The sequence below is a fragment of the Salmo salar genome, chromosome 14 (genome assembly GCF_965601325.2).
Source record: "Salmo salar chromosome 14, fSalSal1, whole genome shotgun sequence".
NCBI classification, from domain to species: domain Eukaryota; kingdom Metazoa; phylum Chordata; class Actinopteri; order Salmoniformes; family Salmonidae; genus Salmo; species Salmo salar.
In genome coordinates, this window is record NC_138304.1 from 6,224,922 (window position 1) to 6,244,048 (window position 19,127).

Sequence of the window (19,127 nt, forward strand, 5' to 3'; positions counted from 1 at the left end):
CTGGTGTTTGGGGCTCTGGACAGACATATGTCGAAAGGTAGCTAGCTGGCTGCTGTATTGTGACTGTAAACCATGAACAACAATAAACATCACCACCAGCTTTCTGCATGTGGGTGCTATGAGAGAAACATTAAACAAGGGAGAAGTTACTGACACCAAGACAGATTTTCCTCTCTCATACAAGTACCCAGAGCCATATTTAGATAATCATTATAACTATAGGGTTCTGCACGTACCAACTGAGTTCAGCGCTCGCTGTTCTAAGCCACTCCAGGAAGCAGTGGGGGTCACAAGCGCTGGTCCCTGCACAGGTTTGAGGCGTGAAGGGATGGACATGGGAAGTCCTCTAGGGTGTGGGTAATGACCACTGACCTGTGCTCTTTCCATTGGTAACAGGACAGGAGACTCTGCAGCACTCTATCCCCATCTGCCCCCGAGGTTGACACACATGCACCAATTTTAGAATGTGTTGAAGAAAAACATCTGCTCACTGAAGTCCAGGGTCGTATTCATTTGTGCACAATGTAGCAAACGGAAACCAGAGTTTCGTATTGGACAAGTTCAGTTAGTCCCTTCCTGTTGCAGTACATTTTCTTCCGTTTAGTCTAGTCCAACTTTTTTGGCCCCAAATAAATCGTAAAACCACCATGTCAAAAAAAGTTATGTGATCAATGGCAAATGTTTACATTTTTAATTGAGGCTCTGACAGTACTTTTGACAGTATTTCAATCTGAAGGAAGTATGGTTTGAAGAGACTTAAATGCATGCGAATCCCGCATTTTAACAATTTTCCCACCAGAGATATGTTTCCAACAAATTGATTTGTTGGATAAAAGGCCGTGCGTGATGACGTAGTGCACATAATACATTTTGCGGTTAAATTCCTATGTAACGAATTACAAAATACAAGTTAAATGGGTTTCCATCGCATTTTCAACTCCACTGATGATTTTGTCACAAACTGTTTTGTTGCGTTATATAGCTAGCTAGTGTGCCTACTCTGGTATTGGCATGTGCGCTCTAGCCAACAGCTCGCAGATACAGTACAGGTTTATCCTACATTATGAGATTATGGACAAAATAGAGAGATTATTTTTATTTGTCAAACGGCAGCCAAGCATTGATGATCATGTCACCAGAATAAGACCCTCGACATTTATTGGAAAGGAGCATGAAGTTTATTTCATTTGTAGGCTAATGAACTGTATGCTTTCCCGACGAGACATAATGGAAGGACCACACAACATGTTATCGCATGACTCCCAAAGTTGGTTCAATATGATGGTAATTTAAGCAATAAGGCCCGAGGAGGTGTGGTATACGGCCAATATAATTCCGCTAAAACCTGTTATGGAACGACGCACAACCACATCGAACACCATTGGGGTGAATTTGAAAGCCGACTGCGAGCCTGGACTATAAAATCACTACATATCCCATCCAGCCAAGCGGGGAGAGGCGGCCCGTTTTCACTGTTCCTAAACCAGTTAGAAACGTCCAGCTTAACCCTACGCCAGTGACACCGGTGGATCTCAAAACTGAACTTGGATCCGCGTTAAGTAGCAACGATATCCTTCGCCACCGTTTTATGCCACTACATATGGCTAGAACCAGACATGACTTCGCAACAAAACAATAACTAATTTCCAAGTTTCTTTCCAATGAATTTCTTAGTTACATGATTGTATAACAAGCAAACGAGTTTTGAAGTTTGAGGGTGCAGTATTTAAGAAGTTTGGCAATGAGGACGAAAACTAGCATAGTTCCGCTAGCCCATTAGCCAGGGAAAACCAAGCTCGGGACAGGACATAGCTAGGCCCACATGCACCCTAGACTAATTCAGGACAAATTGTAGTTTTTATCCTCTGATATCAGGAGCTTGTGGCGAAAAGTTCCATTTAAACAAGTCAGAGACAAACTAATACATAAAATAAGAACTATTTAAGGAGAGCGAATCCATATACAATCCCGAAATCAGCTGTAACTGTCAAGAGTAAAAAATAAAGATGTTTGAGTGAACCTGGGTCTTTAAAACTTTATTACAGTTATTTACTGTTCTCAGTCTGAGTGGAAACGTTGTTCGCAGAGTTCTCAACTTGCTACACTTGTGAAAAACAAGTTTTGGTTTATTTCATAACCATTTATGAGTTATGACATTTTTTTCATAGTCTTATTCTTTGGGTGTCTTTGAGTGTCTTCTTTGGGATTTGGTTGGCTGAGCGCATCCAATATTTAGGTGCATACACCACCACCTACAGTACTGGTGTGTGAGGCCATTCACGGCCTATCTGCATTACGTTATTTGATACGATACTCGTCTAAATTCTAACATAACCTCTACCCACATCTCAACATTCTTCGACCCACCTCTCAATAGACTAAAACCAACCTCAGCCTGCCAGTGACTTGGATTACAGGGCACACGTCACCATGCCCGGCCGACCAAGAGCCCTCCAAAACGGAAACCTTCGAGCACGTCTGGTTTCTCTGTCTTGTTAATGTTGAGGGAGCTTGTGCGCCTGAGCATGCACAGAAGTACGTGGCCTGCTGCGCTCGTGGGACATTTAAGCCATGAACAATGTCTGACAGGCAACCCCGTCTCCCAGGCTGCATGCTGCCCTCAAGACCAGAGCCAATCGCTTGCAAGGAACGAGCAGATAGCCAAGAAGGTACGTTTCCATTAGGGCTGTGACTGTTAACGACAAGAATGGGTTTGTCAAGTAATCTTTCGATATTTAACAGACCTTTTATGTTATTGCATTGGAGGAATGTGTATCACTGGATAAAATTGAAATACAAAATTGACCTCCAGTGGTTATTGTAACCCTGTAACTGTAATCGGAATACATTTTAATAGGACTGGCCTCTACTTTCTTAGGTTATAACATGGTCTATATGAAATTAAACTAATTTGAGACATGTTCAATATTTATCATGCAAATATTTGGATTTCTTCCAGGCTGAACTTGGGTCACCTTAAATCACACACATCTTTAATCTAATATTCTAGCTCTATCCAAACTTGTTTAGGCATTTTAGGAAAATAAGAAAATGGCAACAGAGGAAAAAACAAAGTACCAAAACACATGAAGAAGTGAAAGGAAAGGGTTTCAAAGGTGAAGAAAGGCAAATGAGTGGATCCAGAAATCAGGAATACTCTGGATACTATCCCTAAACATGAACTTTAACCCAGTAACTCTGAACTGATGGACTTGGAAGATAATGGACATTCTCTGTGCGTAAACCTCAGTGTTGCTCAACACACAGGTCCTCAGTAACAGTGTAGCCAAACTGGTGAACAGAAGTACAATATTAGGCCACACTAAACCTTCCAATTGAAAAACTGACATTTCAGTGGAAATTGTATGTTTCTGTATGAGAGATGTTGGAAAAATATTGTGGACAATGCCCTTAGCCGTGGTATATTGGCCATGCACCACAAAACCCCTAAGGTTTCTTATTGCTATTATAATCTGCTTACCATTCCACTGTACAGTAACATGCTATTTTGGGCTCCCTTGTGGCTCGGTGGTCTAAGATACTGCATCTCAGTGCAAGAGGCGTCATTGCAGTACTTGATTCGAATCCAGGCTGCATCACATCCGGCTGTAATTGGGAGTCCCATAGGGCGGCGCACAATTGGCCCAGCATTGTCCGGGTTTGGCCAGGGTAGGCCGTCATTGTAAATAAGAATTTGACTTGCCTAGTTAAATATTACATTTTTAAATATACATGACGTCAGAGCTCTGACTCTGCGCCTTATAGCGCTGTATGGGTTTTGATTTACAGCCGTTCTGAACTTGAGCAACTCGCGTGACAAGAAGTTGCCCCCCATCTCTCTCGCTAATTGGGCAATTGTCTGAGTGAGGGAAATGCTATAAATTAAAAAGACTCTATGTATTTTGATAGCTGAGACTTATGTCATACAAGCAAGCCAAACACCCCTGAATACACTTCACATTTCCATATAAAACTCATGTCACATTTATGATCACTATGTTTGATGTACAGTTATAAGATTACATGGTGCCATGCCCTGGGTTGTTCTGAACACAGCACGCGCACTCATGACTCATTTCTATGCACACCAAAATTGTTTCCCAGAATTGCATTGTGGAAGCCTAACACTGTAATATTGTATTTTATGACATTGTTGGTAATGTTGGCAATAGAACAAGCTTTCATATGATGCCCACCTGTCCCAGACTGCGATTTATAATGCATTATTTTTCGATTGCGAATACAACACTAATTGTGTGATGACGGGGTTGTTGCCCAAACAAAACAACTGCAAGTGTGCTTGCTCTATTTCCTCAACGGCACAGCTAGGAGAGTTCAAACAAAGCACCTAATAGTTGAAGACTCAAGTCATAAAAGTGCATTGAAATGGCTTAGGAACTGTGCACACTTGAGTTGTGTGGCCACTTGGAGACACCAGTTAGTCCTCTCACTCAAACCCTTATTCTTTTGTCTTTTGTTGCACCTGCCTGACATTTTACAGGAATATTCTTATCATGTTACTGAATGTATCCGGAGTATTTTCTGATTTCGTTATCAACGAATGTGAACAAATGTGAACTGTTGTCCTCATTTTTGGTCTAATAATTTTCCCATAATCTCCAAACTGTTCCCTTTCAATTGCTACCATGTTTATTCATTTTTGTAAGAATACATTTAAATGTAGCCCTATCCATATAGGCCCATTCCCACGGGTGTAAAGAGGTTTCAAGGGCTCTTCTATGTACAGTTACTGCAACAGCTTGCTGGCAGGTGCTCCTGATGTCTTGTGCTAAAATGAGCCGTATGTACACCAAAATAACCACATGGAAATTGTGTATTGCAGCCAGTAATCTTTCATTTATTTTAAGGTATGGAAAATATTAAACAAGAAAATGTACTTCATGTTAATACATTTATTTAACTTTTTTTTTTACATTATCTGCAAACCTATTGCCTGCATTTGAATCGAAGACATGGAATCGAAGACATTTGACATGAAATCGAAGACGTGCAAGTGACAGGTTGCATACAGTAGCTTGACATTACATACTGGAATTTTGTCATGTATACAACTTTAGATTTGAAGATGGAACACTCAAATTGTTAACATATTCTTTGTAGTGCACACACTGCTGTGAATATAACATTTTATATACTATAAGCACACAAAAATGACAGTTACATTCATTTTTAAACATGTACAGAATTTTAATCTTTACTTTTTTCATATATTTCTATAAGCATTTTATTTCAATTGCTATTACCACTTGTTTATTCTGATGTAAATCCTCACCATACAGAGGCTTCGAGTGTCATGGTGCATCTTATCTACATATTGCTCTCAGTTAGACCCGGTATACACTCAAGTTGTACAACTACTGTTGAGCTAGATTCTATCATGAGCGAAACCAACATCCGCATAGCGGTCATTTTGGTGGTGTCGGAGCGGTGGTGTGGCGTTAGAGCTGTCAAACCCACAAGCGGCTCCTTGTGTTACCTTATCGCGGAAGGTGACATTTTTTAAATGTTATTTTTACCCCGTTTTCTCCCCAATTTCGTGGTATCCAATTGGTAGTTACAGTCTTGTCTCATCGCTGCAACTCCCGTACGGATTCGGGAGAGGCGAAGGTCGAGAGCCACGCGTCCTCCGAAACACAACCCAGCCAAGTCGTACTGCTTCTTGACACAATGCTCACTTAACCCAGAAGCCAGCCAGACCAATGTGTTGGAGGAAACACCGTACACCTGGTGACCGTGTCAGCGTGCACTGTGCCCAGCCAACCACAGGAGTCACTAGTGCGCGATGGTACAAGGGCATTCCTGCCGGCTAAACCCTCCCCTAATCCGGACGACGCTGGGCCAATTGTGCACCGCCCCATGGGTCTCCCAGAATCGAACCCAGAATCTCTAGAGGCACAGCTAGCACTGCGATGCAATGGCTTAGACCACTGCGCCAGTCGGGAGGCCCTGGACACTGACATTTGATGCAATGAAACTTTATATCACGTTACAAGTTCAAACACTTGAATGTGTGATGTTCTACTGTCTACACCTTGACTAGACTGATAGGCTATAAATCCCCCCATCAAAATGAACATGAAAACATGCATTAGCCCCTGTCAATATTTCTATAATCGATAGAGCCTACATTTTCTATCACCGTTTTGAACTTCTAACGCGGTAGGGATAATAAGAAAGGGAGTGGTTGGTGACACAAAAGCAGCCGCTCACCGATTTGTCATCTCATACCGCAGTTATACACTATGCGGATGTTGGCCAACGAGGGTTTACGCTCGATCTGATTGAATTGAGGTCTTTGTAATTATTTTTGTGCAGACAAATTGTTGTATCAAAACAGTTGTACAACTTGAATGTGTTCCAGGCCTTGAGTTAGTTTGGTAAGCCTTAGTGGAGACCCTCTATGTAGTTACCAGGGAGCATCCCAGACCTGCCAGTCCTTTGCACCGTGCCGTACACCCAACCCCCATCAATGGGCTGCACGCTGTGGATGATGTCACCGTCCCGAAACGACACCTCATCCGTGTCTTGGCTCACGTAATCGTAGAGGGCTCTATACACACTCTGTGGCAAGATAGCACCAAGGTGAGACAACAGCTACATCCCAAATGGCACTTTATTCCCTAATCTTGCACTACTTTTGACCAAAGTAGTGCACTAAATAGGGAAAAGGGTGCCAATTGGGGACCCTACCTACCCAGTCGGGGTGCAAAAACACATCAACTGAAACAGTAGGCTACATTTGATTGGACTCACACTATTGGGGCCAACCCGACCTGTACTGGGCTGGCTTGGATATTTTCTTTTCATATGAACCTTTCCAGCGTGGTTCCAGCAACTATTGTTTATGCGTAACCATGCTTGCCCAGTACAGTTTGGTCTGGCTCATCAAGTGTGAAAGGGTATTTATTAGGATGCATGATGCTGATTTCTATTGTCGAGCAAACACAATGTTTGTATCCCTGATGCTTTTCACAGACTTGATTGATTGATAAATGACTACTATATTAATAGATAGATAGATTATTTCACCTGCAGGGACCGTAAGGAGTGCATACTGGTCTGGTGCATGTAGCTGTGCCCATGGACGTGTCCACTGGGGTAGTACGCGCCTGGCAGCACAGGAGCTGCAGAGACACACCACAGACAGTCTATTACAGTATAGACACTATTGGATCAGTTGTTACCTAAACACGGGGCTGACTCCATTATCCAGCAGCATGCTAAGATATTGATGGCTATCTAACCGTTGGCTGCTGCTGTGGCTACAAATATCAAGGAAACTTGAATATTTGGTTTGTTTGTTACTGTGATTCATCATGAACCCAAGTAAGACAACTTAAAAAGGTGGTATGGTTGAAGGGCTCTCTTGTAAAAGAGACCTTGGACTCAATGGGATTCCACCCTGCCTGAATAAAGATTAAATATAAAGTTAGACTCAGGAATATGACCTCAGCATAAATAGCAGGCCAACTTCCTGCTTACAGAAATAAAAAACAAAACCCAGACCAGGACCAAATCTCTCAAGACCCAGACATCAAAAATAAAATGTCTATACAATATTAAGACCCACCTACGATGACACCAGGCCTCCGGGCCATCTCCACTATGTACTGGTGCACACCCTTGTGCTCTGTATTTTCTGTTTGGACGTTTTGACGCAGCTGGCCACGCACAAGGTAAGGTGCATGAACACCATGTGTGACTCCTTGTGGGCCCATCACCTCAAAGTCCTTGTGGTATTTCACCTGCAAGAGACACAGACACGTTTACATGCTATCAGTGTATTCTGAGGATAAGATCATTTTTAACCAGGGTTAATTAAACATTATTTTTTTTAATTATAATTGGAAACTATTTCAATTACTATGTGAAACAGTCAGATTATGCATCATCTAAATATGCACACTTTATTTCAGGGTACATTTTCTTTTTTAGGAAACACTGACAAATGTGTGTATGCAGACAACATATATCATAAGTAAACTGTTTCAAACTACTTTTGTGCATGTTGGTTCAAAAAACACCCCAGCCTACATACAGCGCCTCCAGAAAGCATTCATACCCCTTGACCTTTTAAACATTTTGTTGTGTTTCTGGTGATTTTTTTGTCACTGGCCTACACACAATACCCCATAATGTTAAAGTGGAATTGTGTTTTTGTCACTGGCCAATACTCCATAATGTTAGTGGAATTGTGTTTGACATTTTTACAAATTAATTAAAAATGAAAAGCTGAAATGTCTTGAGTCAATACAATAAGTATTCAAACCCTTTTATGGCAAGCGTAAATAAATTCAGGATGAAACATTTGCTTAACAAGTCACAGAAGTTGCATGGACTCACTCTGTGTGCAATAATAGTGTTTACCATGATTTTTGAATGACTACCTAATCTCTGTACCCCACACATACAATTATCTGTAAGGTCCCTCAGTTGAGCAGTGAATTTCAAACACAGATTCAACCACAAAGACCAGAGAGGGTTTCCAATTCCTTGCAAAGAAGGGAAACTATTGGGAGATGGGTAAACAAAAAAGGAGACTTTGAATATCCCTTTGAGCATGGTGAGGTTATTAATTGCACTTTGGATGGTGGATCAATACACCAAATCACTACAAAGATACTTGTGTTCTTCCTAACTCAGTTGCAGGAGAGCGAGGAAACAGTTACAGAGTTTAATGGCTGGGATAGGAGAAAATGGAGGATGAATGAAAAATATTGTAGTTACTCCACAATACTAACCTACATGACAGAGTGAAAAGAAGGAAGCCTGTACAGAATAAAACATATTCCAAAACATGCATCCTGTTTGCAATAAGGCACTAATGTTAAACAGCAAAAAAATGTGGCAAAGAAATTAACTTCATGTCCTGAATAATAACCGTCATGTTTGGAGCAAATCCAACATAACACATCACTGAGTACCACTCTTCATATTTTCAAGCATGGTGGTGGCTGCATCATGTTATGGGTATGCTTGTCATCGGCAAGGACTAGGGAGTTTTTTTTAAATAAAAATAAACAGAATAGAGCTAAGCAAAGGCAAAATCCTAGAGTAAACCTGGTTCAGTCAGCTTTCCAAAAGACACTGGGAGACAAATTCACCTTTCAGCAGGACAATATACATTGGGGGAAAAAAGTATTTGATCCCCTGCTGATTTTGTACGTTTGCCCACTGATAAAGAAAGGATCAGTCTATAATTTTAATGGTAGGTTTATTTGAACAGTGAGAAACAGAATAACAACACAAATATCCAGAAAAACGCATGTCAAAAATGTTATAAATTGATTTGCATTTTAATGAGGGAAATAAGTATTTGACCCTCTCTCAATCAGAAAGATTTCTGGCTCCCAGGTGTCTTTTATACAGGTAACGAGCTGAGATTAGGAGCACACTCTTAAAGGGAGTGCTCCTAACCGCAGCTTGTTACCTGTAAAAAAGACACCTGTCCACAGAAGCAATCAATCAATCAGATTCCAAACTCTCCACCATGGCCAAGACCAAAGAGCTCTCCAAGGATGTCAGGGACAAGATTGTAGAGCTACACAAGGCTGGAATGGGCTACAAGACCATCGCCAAGCAGCTTGGTGAGAAGGTGACAACATTTGGTGTGATTATTCGCAAATGGAAGAAACACAAAAGAACTGTCAATATCCCTCGACCTGGGGCTCCATGCAAGATCTCACCTCGTGGGGTTGCAATGATCATGAGAACGGTGAGGAATCAGCCCAGAACTACACGGGAGGATCTTGTCAATGATCTCAAGGGAGCTGGGACCATAGTCACCAAGAAAACAATTGGTAACACACTACGCCATGAAGGACTGAAATCCTGCAGCACCCACAAGGTCCCCCTGCTGAAGAATACATATACATGCCCGTCTGAAGTTTGCCAATGAACATCTGAATGATTCAGAGGACAACTGGGTGAAAGTGTTGTGGTCAGATGAGACCAAAATGGAGCTCTTTGGCATCAACTCAACTCGCTGTGTTTGGAGGAGGAGTAATGCTGCCAATACCCCCAAGGACACCATCTCCACCGTCAAACATGGAGGTGGAAACATTATGCTTTGGGGGTGTTTTTCTGCTAAGGGGACAGGACAACTTCACCGCATCAAAGGGACGATGGACGGGGCCATGTACCGTCAAATCTTGGGTGAGAACCTCCTTCCCTCAGCCAGGGCATTGAAAATGGGTCGTGGATGGGTATTCCAGCATGACAATGACGCAAAACACACAGCCAAGGCAACAAAGGAGTGGCTCAAGAAGAAGCACATTAAGGTCCTGGAGTGGCCTAGCCAGTCTCCAGACCTTAATCCCATAGAAAATCTGTGGAGGGAGCTGAAGGTTCGAGTTGCCAAACATCAGCCTCGAAACCTTAATGACTTGGAGAAGATCTGCAAAGAGGAGTGGGACAAAATCCCTCCTGAGATGTGTGTAAACCTGGTGGCCAACTACAAGAAACGTCTGACCTCTGATTGCCAACAAGGGTTTTGCCACCAAGTACTAAGTCATGTTTTGCAGAGGGGTCAAATACTTATTTCCCTCATTAAAATGCAAATAATTTTATAACATTTTTGACATGCGTTTTTCTGGATTTTTTTGTTGTTATTCTGTCTCACTGTTCATATAAACCTACTATTAAAATTATAGACTGATCATTTCTTTGTAAGTGTGCAAACGTACAAAATCAGCAAGGGCTCAAATACTTTTTCCCCCCACTGTATTTGTTATTTATTTAACTAGGCAAGTGAGTTAAGAACAAATTCTTATTTACAACGACGGCCTAACCCGGACAACGCTGGGCCAATTGTGAGCCGCCCTATGGGACTCCCAATCACAGCCGGTTGTGATACAGCCTGGAATTGAACCAGGGTCTGTAGTGATGCCACTAGCACTGAGATGCAGTGCTTTAGACCGCTGTGCCACTCAGAAGCCCAATAACCTAAAACACAAGGCCAAATATACACTGGAGTTGCTTACCAAGACGACATTGAATGTTCCTGAGTGGCCTCGTTACAATTTTGGCTTGAAAATCTATGGCAAGATTTGGAAATGGATGTCTAGCAATGACCAACAACCTTCTTGACAGATCTTGAATAATTTTAAGAATAATGTGCAAATTTACAGGTGTGCAAAGCTCTGAATTACCCAGAAAATGTCAAAGCCGTAATCGTTGCCAAAGGTGATTCTAACGTATTGACTCAGGGGTGCGAATTCTTATGTAAATGAGATATTTATTTGTTGCAAAAATCCTTAAATGCATGTTTTCACTTAGTCATTATAGGGTATTGTGTGTAGATGGGAGGGAAAAATGTATAAATGTAAACCATTTTGAAATGGCTGTAACACAACAACATGTGGAATAAGTCAAGGGGTATGAATACTTTCTGAAGGCACTGTACGTATAGCTCCCAACTGATTTCCTCCCTCCGGTGGATGGGCAAAGAGACACTTGAACCTACATTACTGATCTGATCCTGGGCTCGTCGTAGTCTCTGCAGCTCAGGAGTGTCCAGCACAAATTTGAAGCCTCGTCCTTTGCTCTCCTCAAAGTCTTTCTTGTACTTCACCTGCAGATTGGGGAGAGCTTGAGCGGTTAGCCGTAAAATGTATGCAACCAAGCAGTATACAGTTACTATATTCTTAGATGGAAAGTCAATTATAAGGTATTCTATCAAACAATGACAGTGCAACAACCCTTGTGTGTCTAACTCCAGTATCCCAGTCCATAGGCACACTTGCTAACAAGTAAGTATTTTCCAAAATCTTTGGGTTAACCCACTTCAGTAGATTGTAACAAGCCTGGGCAAGGGCCATTAATTATACTATTATTCAACCAAGCAGTCTCCAAAATCAATGGCAAGAAAGACAATGGCCGTAATTCAACCCGAACACACTTTGTTGTCCTAAATCTAGAAAAGCACAAATCCATGCTGTCCATTTACTGTAATTTATGTACATTTCTGTAGCCCTTTATACTCGCACACAGGTTGAAAATGGCAGATTTGGGCACCCATAAGCGCCTAAATTGGAACGCAGTGGCTGTCCTAAGTAACACCCTATAAATTACTTCAGAGCTTAGGCTCTGCCCTTCACAGCGCTGCATGGGTTTTGACTGACAGCTGTAAACAACAATAATAATCTTGTGATTGGTGGGGATGCAGGGTTGTGTTTGAAACTAAACAACTAGGCTAAAAGTTTGTTCCTGTAGTTCCTCAATGGCACAGCTAGGAGGTCTCCAAAAAGCACCTTATAAACTCAGGACCCTGTCTTTCAAAGATAATTTGTAAAAATCCAAATAACTTCAAAGATCTTCATTGTAAAGGGTTTAAACACTGTTTCCCATGCTTGTTCAATGAACCATAAACAATTAATGAACACGCACCTGTGGAATGGTCATTAAGACACTAACAGCTTACAGACGGTAGGCAATTAAAGGTCACAGTTATGAAAACTTAGGACACTAAAGAGGCCTTTCTACTGACTCTGGAAAAACACCAAAAGAAAGATACCCAGGGTCCCTGCTCATCTGCGTGAACGTGCCTTAGCATGCTGCAAGGAGGCATGAGGACTGCAGATGTGGCCAGGGCAATGAATTGCAATGTCTGTAATGTGAGATGCTTAAGACAGCTCTACAGGGAGACAGAATGGACAGCTGATCGTCCTCGCAGTGGCAGACCACGTGTAACAACACCTGCACAGGATCAGTACATCCGAACATCACACCTGCAGGACAGGTACAAGTTGGCAACAACTGCCCGAGTTACACCAAAAACGCACAATCCCTCCATCAGTGCTCAGACTGCCCGCAATAGGCTGAGAGAGGCTGGACTGAGGGCTTGTAGGCCTGTTGTAAGGCAGGTCCTCACCAGACATCACCGGCAATAACGCCGCCTATGGGCACAAACCCACCGTTGCTGGACCAGACAGGACTGGCAAAAAGTGCTCTTGCCTGACGAGTCGCGGTTTCGTCTCACCAGGGGTGATGGTCGGATTCGCGTTTATCGTCGAAGGAATGAGCGTTACACCGAGGCCTGTACTCTGGAGCAGGATCAATTTGTAGGTGGACTGTCCGTCATGGTCTGGGGCGGTGTGTCACAGCATCATCGGAGTGAGCTTGTTGTCATTGCAGGCAATCTCAATGCTGTGCGTTACAGGGAAGACATCCTCCTCCCTCATGTGGTACCCTTACTGCAGGCTCATCCTGACATGACCCTCCAGCATGACAATGCCACCAGCCATACTGCTCGTTCTGTGCGTGATTTCCTGCAAGACAGGAATGTCAGTGTTCTGCCATGGCCAGCGAAGAGCCCGGATCTCAATCCCATTGAGCACGTCTGGGACCTGTTGGATTGGAGGGCAATGAGAGGATGTTTCTTTTTTGCTGAGTTTAGTAGAAGACTCTTGTGCATTGAAATGGCTTAGGAACTGTGCACACTTTGGAGAGGTGTGTGGCCACTTTGAGACACCAGTTAGTCCTCTCACCCAAACCCTTGTCATTTTTTGTCTTATGTTGCACCTACCCCACATTTCCAGGAATATTCTTATGTTACCGAATGTAAACAGAGTATTTTCAGATTTTGTTATGCTCAAATGTGTCAAAAAGTACAGTAAATGTCAAATGCACATAAAATCAACAGTGCAATGTTTGGATTCAGTCTTGTGTCAGGTGAACTGTTGTGTCCTCAACAATCTCCCAAGTGTTCCCTTTCAATTGCTACCATGCATACGCATTTCATATTTCTTCTGTAAACAAACATTTTAATTCAGCCCTAGGCCAATTCCCACAAGGGTAAAGGGTTGAATGAGAATTATTATATCAAAGTACATCTCCAGAGAAAATGCTCCATCAGAGCATGCCTTCTCCCTGCGCAGCTCACCATGCCCCAGTCTCCCAGCTCACCATGCCCCAGTCTCCCAGCTCACCATGCCCCAGTCTCCCAGCTCACCATGCCCCAGTCTCCCAGCTCACCATGCCCCAGTCTCCCAGCTCACCATGCCCCAGTCTCCCAGCTCACCATGCCCCAGTCTCCCAGCTCACCATGCCCCAGTCTCCCAGCTCACCATGCCCCAGTCTCCCAGCTCACCATGCCCCAGTCTCCCAGCTCACCATGCCCCAGTACATGGTAACAAATGTCAAAACTGCAATTGGCATTTTTGGACTTTTAAATTAATTATATTCTGAACAAAAATATAAATGCAACATGTAGAGTGTTGGTCCCATGTTTCATGAGCTGAAATAAAACATCCCATTAATGTTCCATAGGCACAAAAAGCTTATTTCTCAAAAGAAATTCTGCACAAATTTGTTTACATCCATGTTAGTGAGCGTTTCTCCTTTGCCAAGATAATCTATCCACTTGACAGGTGTGGCATATCAAGAAGCTGATTAAACAGCATGATCATTATACAGGTGCACCTTGTGCTGGAGACAATAAAAGCCTACTCTAAAATGTGCAGTTTTGTCACACAACATATTGCCACGTCTGAATTTTTGAAGGAGCGTGCAATTGGCATGCTGACTGCAGGAATGTCCACCACCGCTGCTGCCAGAGAATTGAATGTTAAATTCTCTACCATAAGCAGCCTCCAACATCATTTTAGAAAATTTGGCAGTACGTTTAACTGGCCTCACAACCGCAGACCACGTGTAACCACGCCAGCCCCGGACCTCCACATCCGGCTTCTTCGCCTGCGGGATCGTCTGAGAGCAGCCACTCGGACAGCTGATGAAATTTCTGTCTGTAATATAACCCCTTTGTGGGGAAAAAACTCATTCTGATTGGCTGGGCCTGGCTCCCCAGTGGGTGGGCCTATGCCCTTCCAGGCCCACCCATGGCTGCGGCACTGCCCAGTGATGTGAAATCCATAGATTAGAGCCTATTGAATTTATTTCCATTGACTGATTTCCTTATATGAACTGTAACTCAGTAAAATCGTTGACATTTTTGCATTTATATTTTTGTTCAGTATATACAGTGCATTCGGAAAGTATTCAGACCCCTTGACCTTTTCCACATTACAGCCTTACTCTAAAATTGATTAAAACATTTTTTTCCTCTCATCAATCTACACACAATACCCCATAATGACAAAGTAAAAACATGTTTTTAAACTTTTAAGCAAATTTATAAAACTGAAACATCACATATACATAAGTATTCAGACCCTTTACTTAGTACTTTGTTGAAGCTCCTTTGACAGCGATTACAGCCTGGAGTATTCTTGGGTATGACGCTGCAAGCTTGGCACACCTGTATTTGGGGAGTTTCTCCCATTCTTCTCTACAGATCCTCTCAAACTCTGTCAGCCAGTCAAATATGCTGAGAAGGATTATCACCACAGCAAGCAAGGTACTTGGAGTCAAACAGACAGGCTTGGATGGGATCTTTCAGGTCAGGGCCCTCAGCAAGGCTCACAAAATTATTTTAGACCCAAGCCTTCCCCTGTACCGGGACTTTGAACTACTCCCCTCTGGGTGCAGGCATAGTGCACCCCCGGCATGAAAAACAGAACTAGACAATTTGTGCCAGGTGTGATATCCCTCCTTAACAGCTCAGGCTAATGTTCCTATCGACCCAGTAAGAACAGCAGCTGAGTCTCTTTCTATTGGTATGTAACTGTTATGAAATGTTGTATTGTCAATTTGTTTTCTGCGGTATTTAAACAGCACTTTAAACATATGATACTGCAACAAAATTTCCCCATGGGGACAATAAAGTCAGCAAGTAAGTAAAGTCGGATGGAGAGCGTCATGGCACAGCTATTTTCAGGTCTCTCCAGAGACGTTTGATCGGGTTCAAGTCCGGACTCTGGCTGGGCCACTTAAGGGCATTCGGAGACTTGTCCCGAAGCCACTCCTGCGTTGTCTTGGCTGTGTGCTTATGGTCATTGTCCTGTTGAAAGGTGAACCTTTTCCCTAGTCTGAGGTCCTGAGCAGGTTTTCATCAAGGATCTCTCTGTAATTTGCTCCGTTCATCTTTCCCTCGATCCTGACTAGTCTCCCATTCCCTGCCGCTGAAAAACATCCCCACAGCATGATGTGCCATCACCATGCTTCACTGTAGGGATGGTGCCAGGTTTCCTCCAGAAGTGACGCTTGGCATTCAGGCCAAAGAGTTCAATCTTGGTTTCATCAGACCAGAGAATCTAGTTTCTCATGGTCAGTCTTTTTAGGTGCCTTTTGGTAAACTGTCATGTGTCTTTTACTGAGGAGTGGTTTCCGTCTGGCCACTCTACCATAAAGGCCTGATTGGTGGAGTGCTGCAGAGATGGTTGTCCTTCTGGAAGGTTCTCCCATCTCCAAAGAGGAACTCTGGAGCTCTGTCAGAGTGACCATCAGGTTCTCGGTCACCTCCCTGACCAAGGCCCTTCTCTCCCAATTACTGAATTTGGCCGGGCGGCCAGCTCTAGGAAGAGTCTTGGTGGTTTCAAACTTCTTCCATTTAATGATGGAGGTCGCTGTGTTCTTGGAGACCTTCAATGCTCGGAGCTCTACAACCTCACGGCTTGGTTTTTGCTCTGACATGCACTGTCAACTGTGGACCCTTATATAGACAGGTGTGTGCCTTTCCAAATCATATACAATCAATTGAATTTACCACAGGTGGACTCCAAGTTGTAGAAACATCTTGAGGATGATCAATGGAAACAGGATGCACCTGAGCTCAATTTCCAGTCTTATAGCAACGGGTCTGAATACTTATGTAAATAAAGTATTACTGTTTTTTTTAAACATTTCTAAAAACCAGGTTTTCACTTTGTCATTACGGGGTATTGTGTGTAGTTTTAATCCATTTTAGAATAAGGCTGTAATGTAACAAAATGTGGAAAAAGACAAGGGGTCTGAATACTTCCCCAAAGTACTGTATATACCATTTATTCTGGAAGATTATAACTTAAAAATGCCTCATGAGCTTATTTCAATTGTCATACCCCATCAAAACCCGAAAATATAAGCTTGTTTTAAGCCATTCTTTGTAAACAATGTATTTGTAAACAAATACTGTATAGCCTCAAAACATTGTTAAAACTATAATGTTGATGTCATTGATGGTCAGTCTGAGCATCCATAGCTCTGTCTATACATTTGAGAGTGGTTACATTGCTCCAGGCCCATCCCTCGGCTGTTTACCAAAAGAGTGGCGGGATGTCCACTTTGTTTTTTAAACTGCAGATTGCACCTTTAACCTGAGGGTATTTAAAGGGCATTGTCCCCTAGACAGATTCAATAGATGCATAAGTCAACCTTATCGATTAAATGCTCTGTTAGTCAGAAGCCAGCACCCGATGCTAAAATATGTTTCTTGACACTGTTACATAAAACACTGTCTCCATAGAAGGGACAGGAAACCTTCCATGTAAAATATCTAGAGGTCAGCTTTTGTCAAGCATAGTGGAAGTGAGTCTTGAGTAGGGAATAGTGCCAGGAACCCTCAAGAGTGAGATGGCAGCACAAAGTGCATGGGCAGGTGGAGAAGCCAGGGGGATCCTTCAGCAGCCAGCAGAGTTGAGCGCTAGCTCATTCCCCCTCATCCTGGGCTGTTTTCAATCGGAAGCAAACGGAGCAGGACCTACCTGCATTTTTCCAATAAGAAATGCTTGTTTACCTTTTGTTGCAAACCATTAAGCTACCGTGTGCACCAATGAATACACCCCCATAACGTCACTCCTTGTTACATGTGCAGGCAAATTAAACTGCGTAGTTTCACGCTCCCCTCCATTCAATCCACGACTATATTGAATTAATATATTGATTGAAAAACAACTATGGTCATAAGAGTTTTTGATCTTCATATTTTTGTCAAACTAAGATTTTAAATGTAAAAGGGAATAATGATGGTTCAAAAGGCAAAGGTGTGTATACTGCATACCTGACTCTGAAGCTCACTTTGCTGTCTCAGTCGCAGGTTCTCAGGAGTATCTGCAACAATGGTGAATGACTGCTTTGGATAGTGCCTGCAAGGATGTTAGAAATATTTCTTATGTTTACTATATCTTTAAATCTTATCCGAGTTGCCACAACTGAATTTACTTCAAAATGAAAGTGATTCGATTGTATTTTATTCAATAAGGACAGTGGAAGTGAGTGAATCAGTGCACTGTTTTCTGCTCCCACACAAGTGATCTTTAGCCTAACAAAGCGACAGAGGAAGACCATGTTGGTTGAAACATTGTTTGCCATTTATCATTAAAAGCTCTGTAAAGTTTCACTTGTGGGAGCAACAAACCGTTTGCAGACAACACTAGTTCCTTAATCTGGGTCTGGGAAACCGACTTTAGGGTAAACCAATTACACCTGTAATATTTACCACCAACATTATTCAAATGACCTGAATAGAACACATCTATTCAAACTACAATACAGCACAAAAGTATGCAAAGGGTTTCTCACAAAGACTGCAATTAGCCATTGCAATTACATCGTTCAGTAAATTATATCCATTTAGAAGTGATTTGGTGCCTGGTTTAAGAGTCGAGGTAAAAATTCAGTAGGGAAATCCCATTTGGAGGCTAGGTGAACAACACGACTCACGAATTACAGTAGGGCTTCTTTTCATAGCCTTTGTAGTTCTTCATGTTGAGAGTCATCCTGCAGACCTCACAGTGGAAGCATCCTTTGTGCCAATACTGCATAAGAGTGTCGATACAATGGCAAAACCATCAGTTATCTCCAAAAAAATAAGACACTCATCAGTAAGTTCATCAGAGGTAGTCCTAAATGACAAACAACAACACAATATACAGTAGGTCTCACCTTATCCAGGCAGTTGACTTTCTCTGTGGCATAAACAATTTTCCCACAGCGCGCACAATGAGGATTCATATTCACCAAATTAGTCTGACTTCAAAAGTCAAAAGATAATAAGGAGTAGTAATACAGTAAACACAGGCTGTGTAGCAGTGTGGGTGTTGACTCTTGGAGGACTATCAAAGCACTGCCTCGGTTGGAAGGGAGGTGGACATAAAAAAACATTTCCCCCCTGCCTAGACTACCCCTGAATCACACTTGAAACCTGCCCAATTTCATGATGTACATCGATTCAGGTCGGACTACATGCCTATAAAAAAAATAAAAAATAGTATACTGTAAAAATTAAAATA

General features: G+C 42.5%; 1 protein-coding gene and 1 long non-coding RNA gene across 3 annotated transcripts; one reads left to right on the forward strand and one right to left on the reverse strand.

Annotated features, from left to right (window-relative positions):
* Window positions 1–2,068: 2,068 nt before the first annotated feature.
* On the forward strand, window positions 2,069–4,902 carry LOC123726645 (uncharacterized). 2 transcript variants are annotated; one of them, XR_006758712.2, is made up of 2 exons: window positions 2,069–2,669; window positions 2,960–4,902. It is a non-coding gene; the product is annotated as an uncharacterized LOC123726645 (long non-coding RNA). The 2 variants fall into 2 exon arrangements; XR_006758711.2 differs by having other exon boundaries at window positions 3,031–4,902.
* Window positions 4,831–19,027, reverse strand: nebl (nebulette). Its single transcript, XM_014139174.3, has 7 exons — window positions 18,781–19,027; window positions 18,559–18,653; window positions 17,897–17,981; window positions 11,486–11,593; window positions 7,592–7,766; window positions 7,051–7,145; window positions 4,831–6,582 (listed from the first exon to the last, which is right to left on the reverse strand). Exons 1-7 carry the CDS (start codon window positions 18,847–18,849, stop codon window positions 6,406–6,408), a joined length of 804 nt encoding a protein of 267 aa, XP_013994649.1. The 5' UTR covers window positions 18,850–19,027; the 3' UTR covers window positions 4,831–6,405.
* Window positions 19,028–19,127: the final 100 nt, after the last annotated feature.

Coding starts and splice junctions, on each gene's coding strand:
- nebl (XM_014139174.3), bottom strand. CDS start 18,849: ATGAATCCTCATTGTGCGCGCTGTGGGAAAATTGTTTATGCCACAGAG. Junction 18,654..18,780: donor AAGTCAACTGCCTGGATAAG/GTGAGACCTACT, acceptor ACTCTTATGCAG/TATTGGCACAAAGGATGCTT. Junction 6,583..7,050: donor ACTCCTTACGGTCCCTGCAG/GTGAAATAATCT, acceptor ATCTTGCCACAG/AGTGTGTATAGAGCCCTCTA.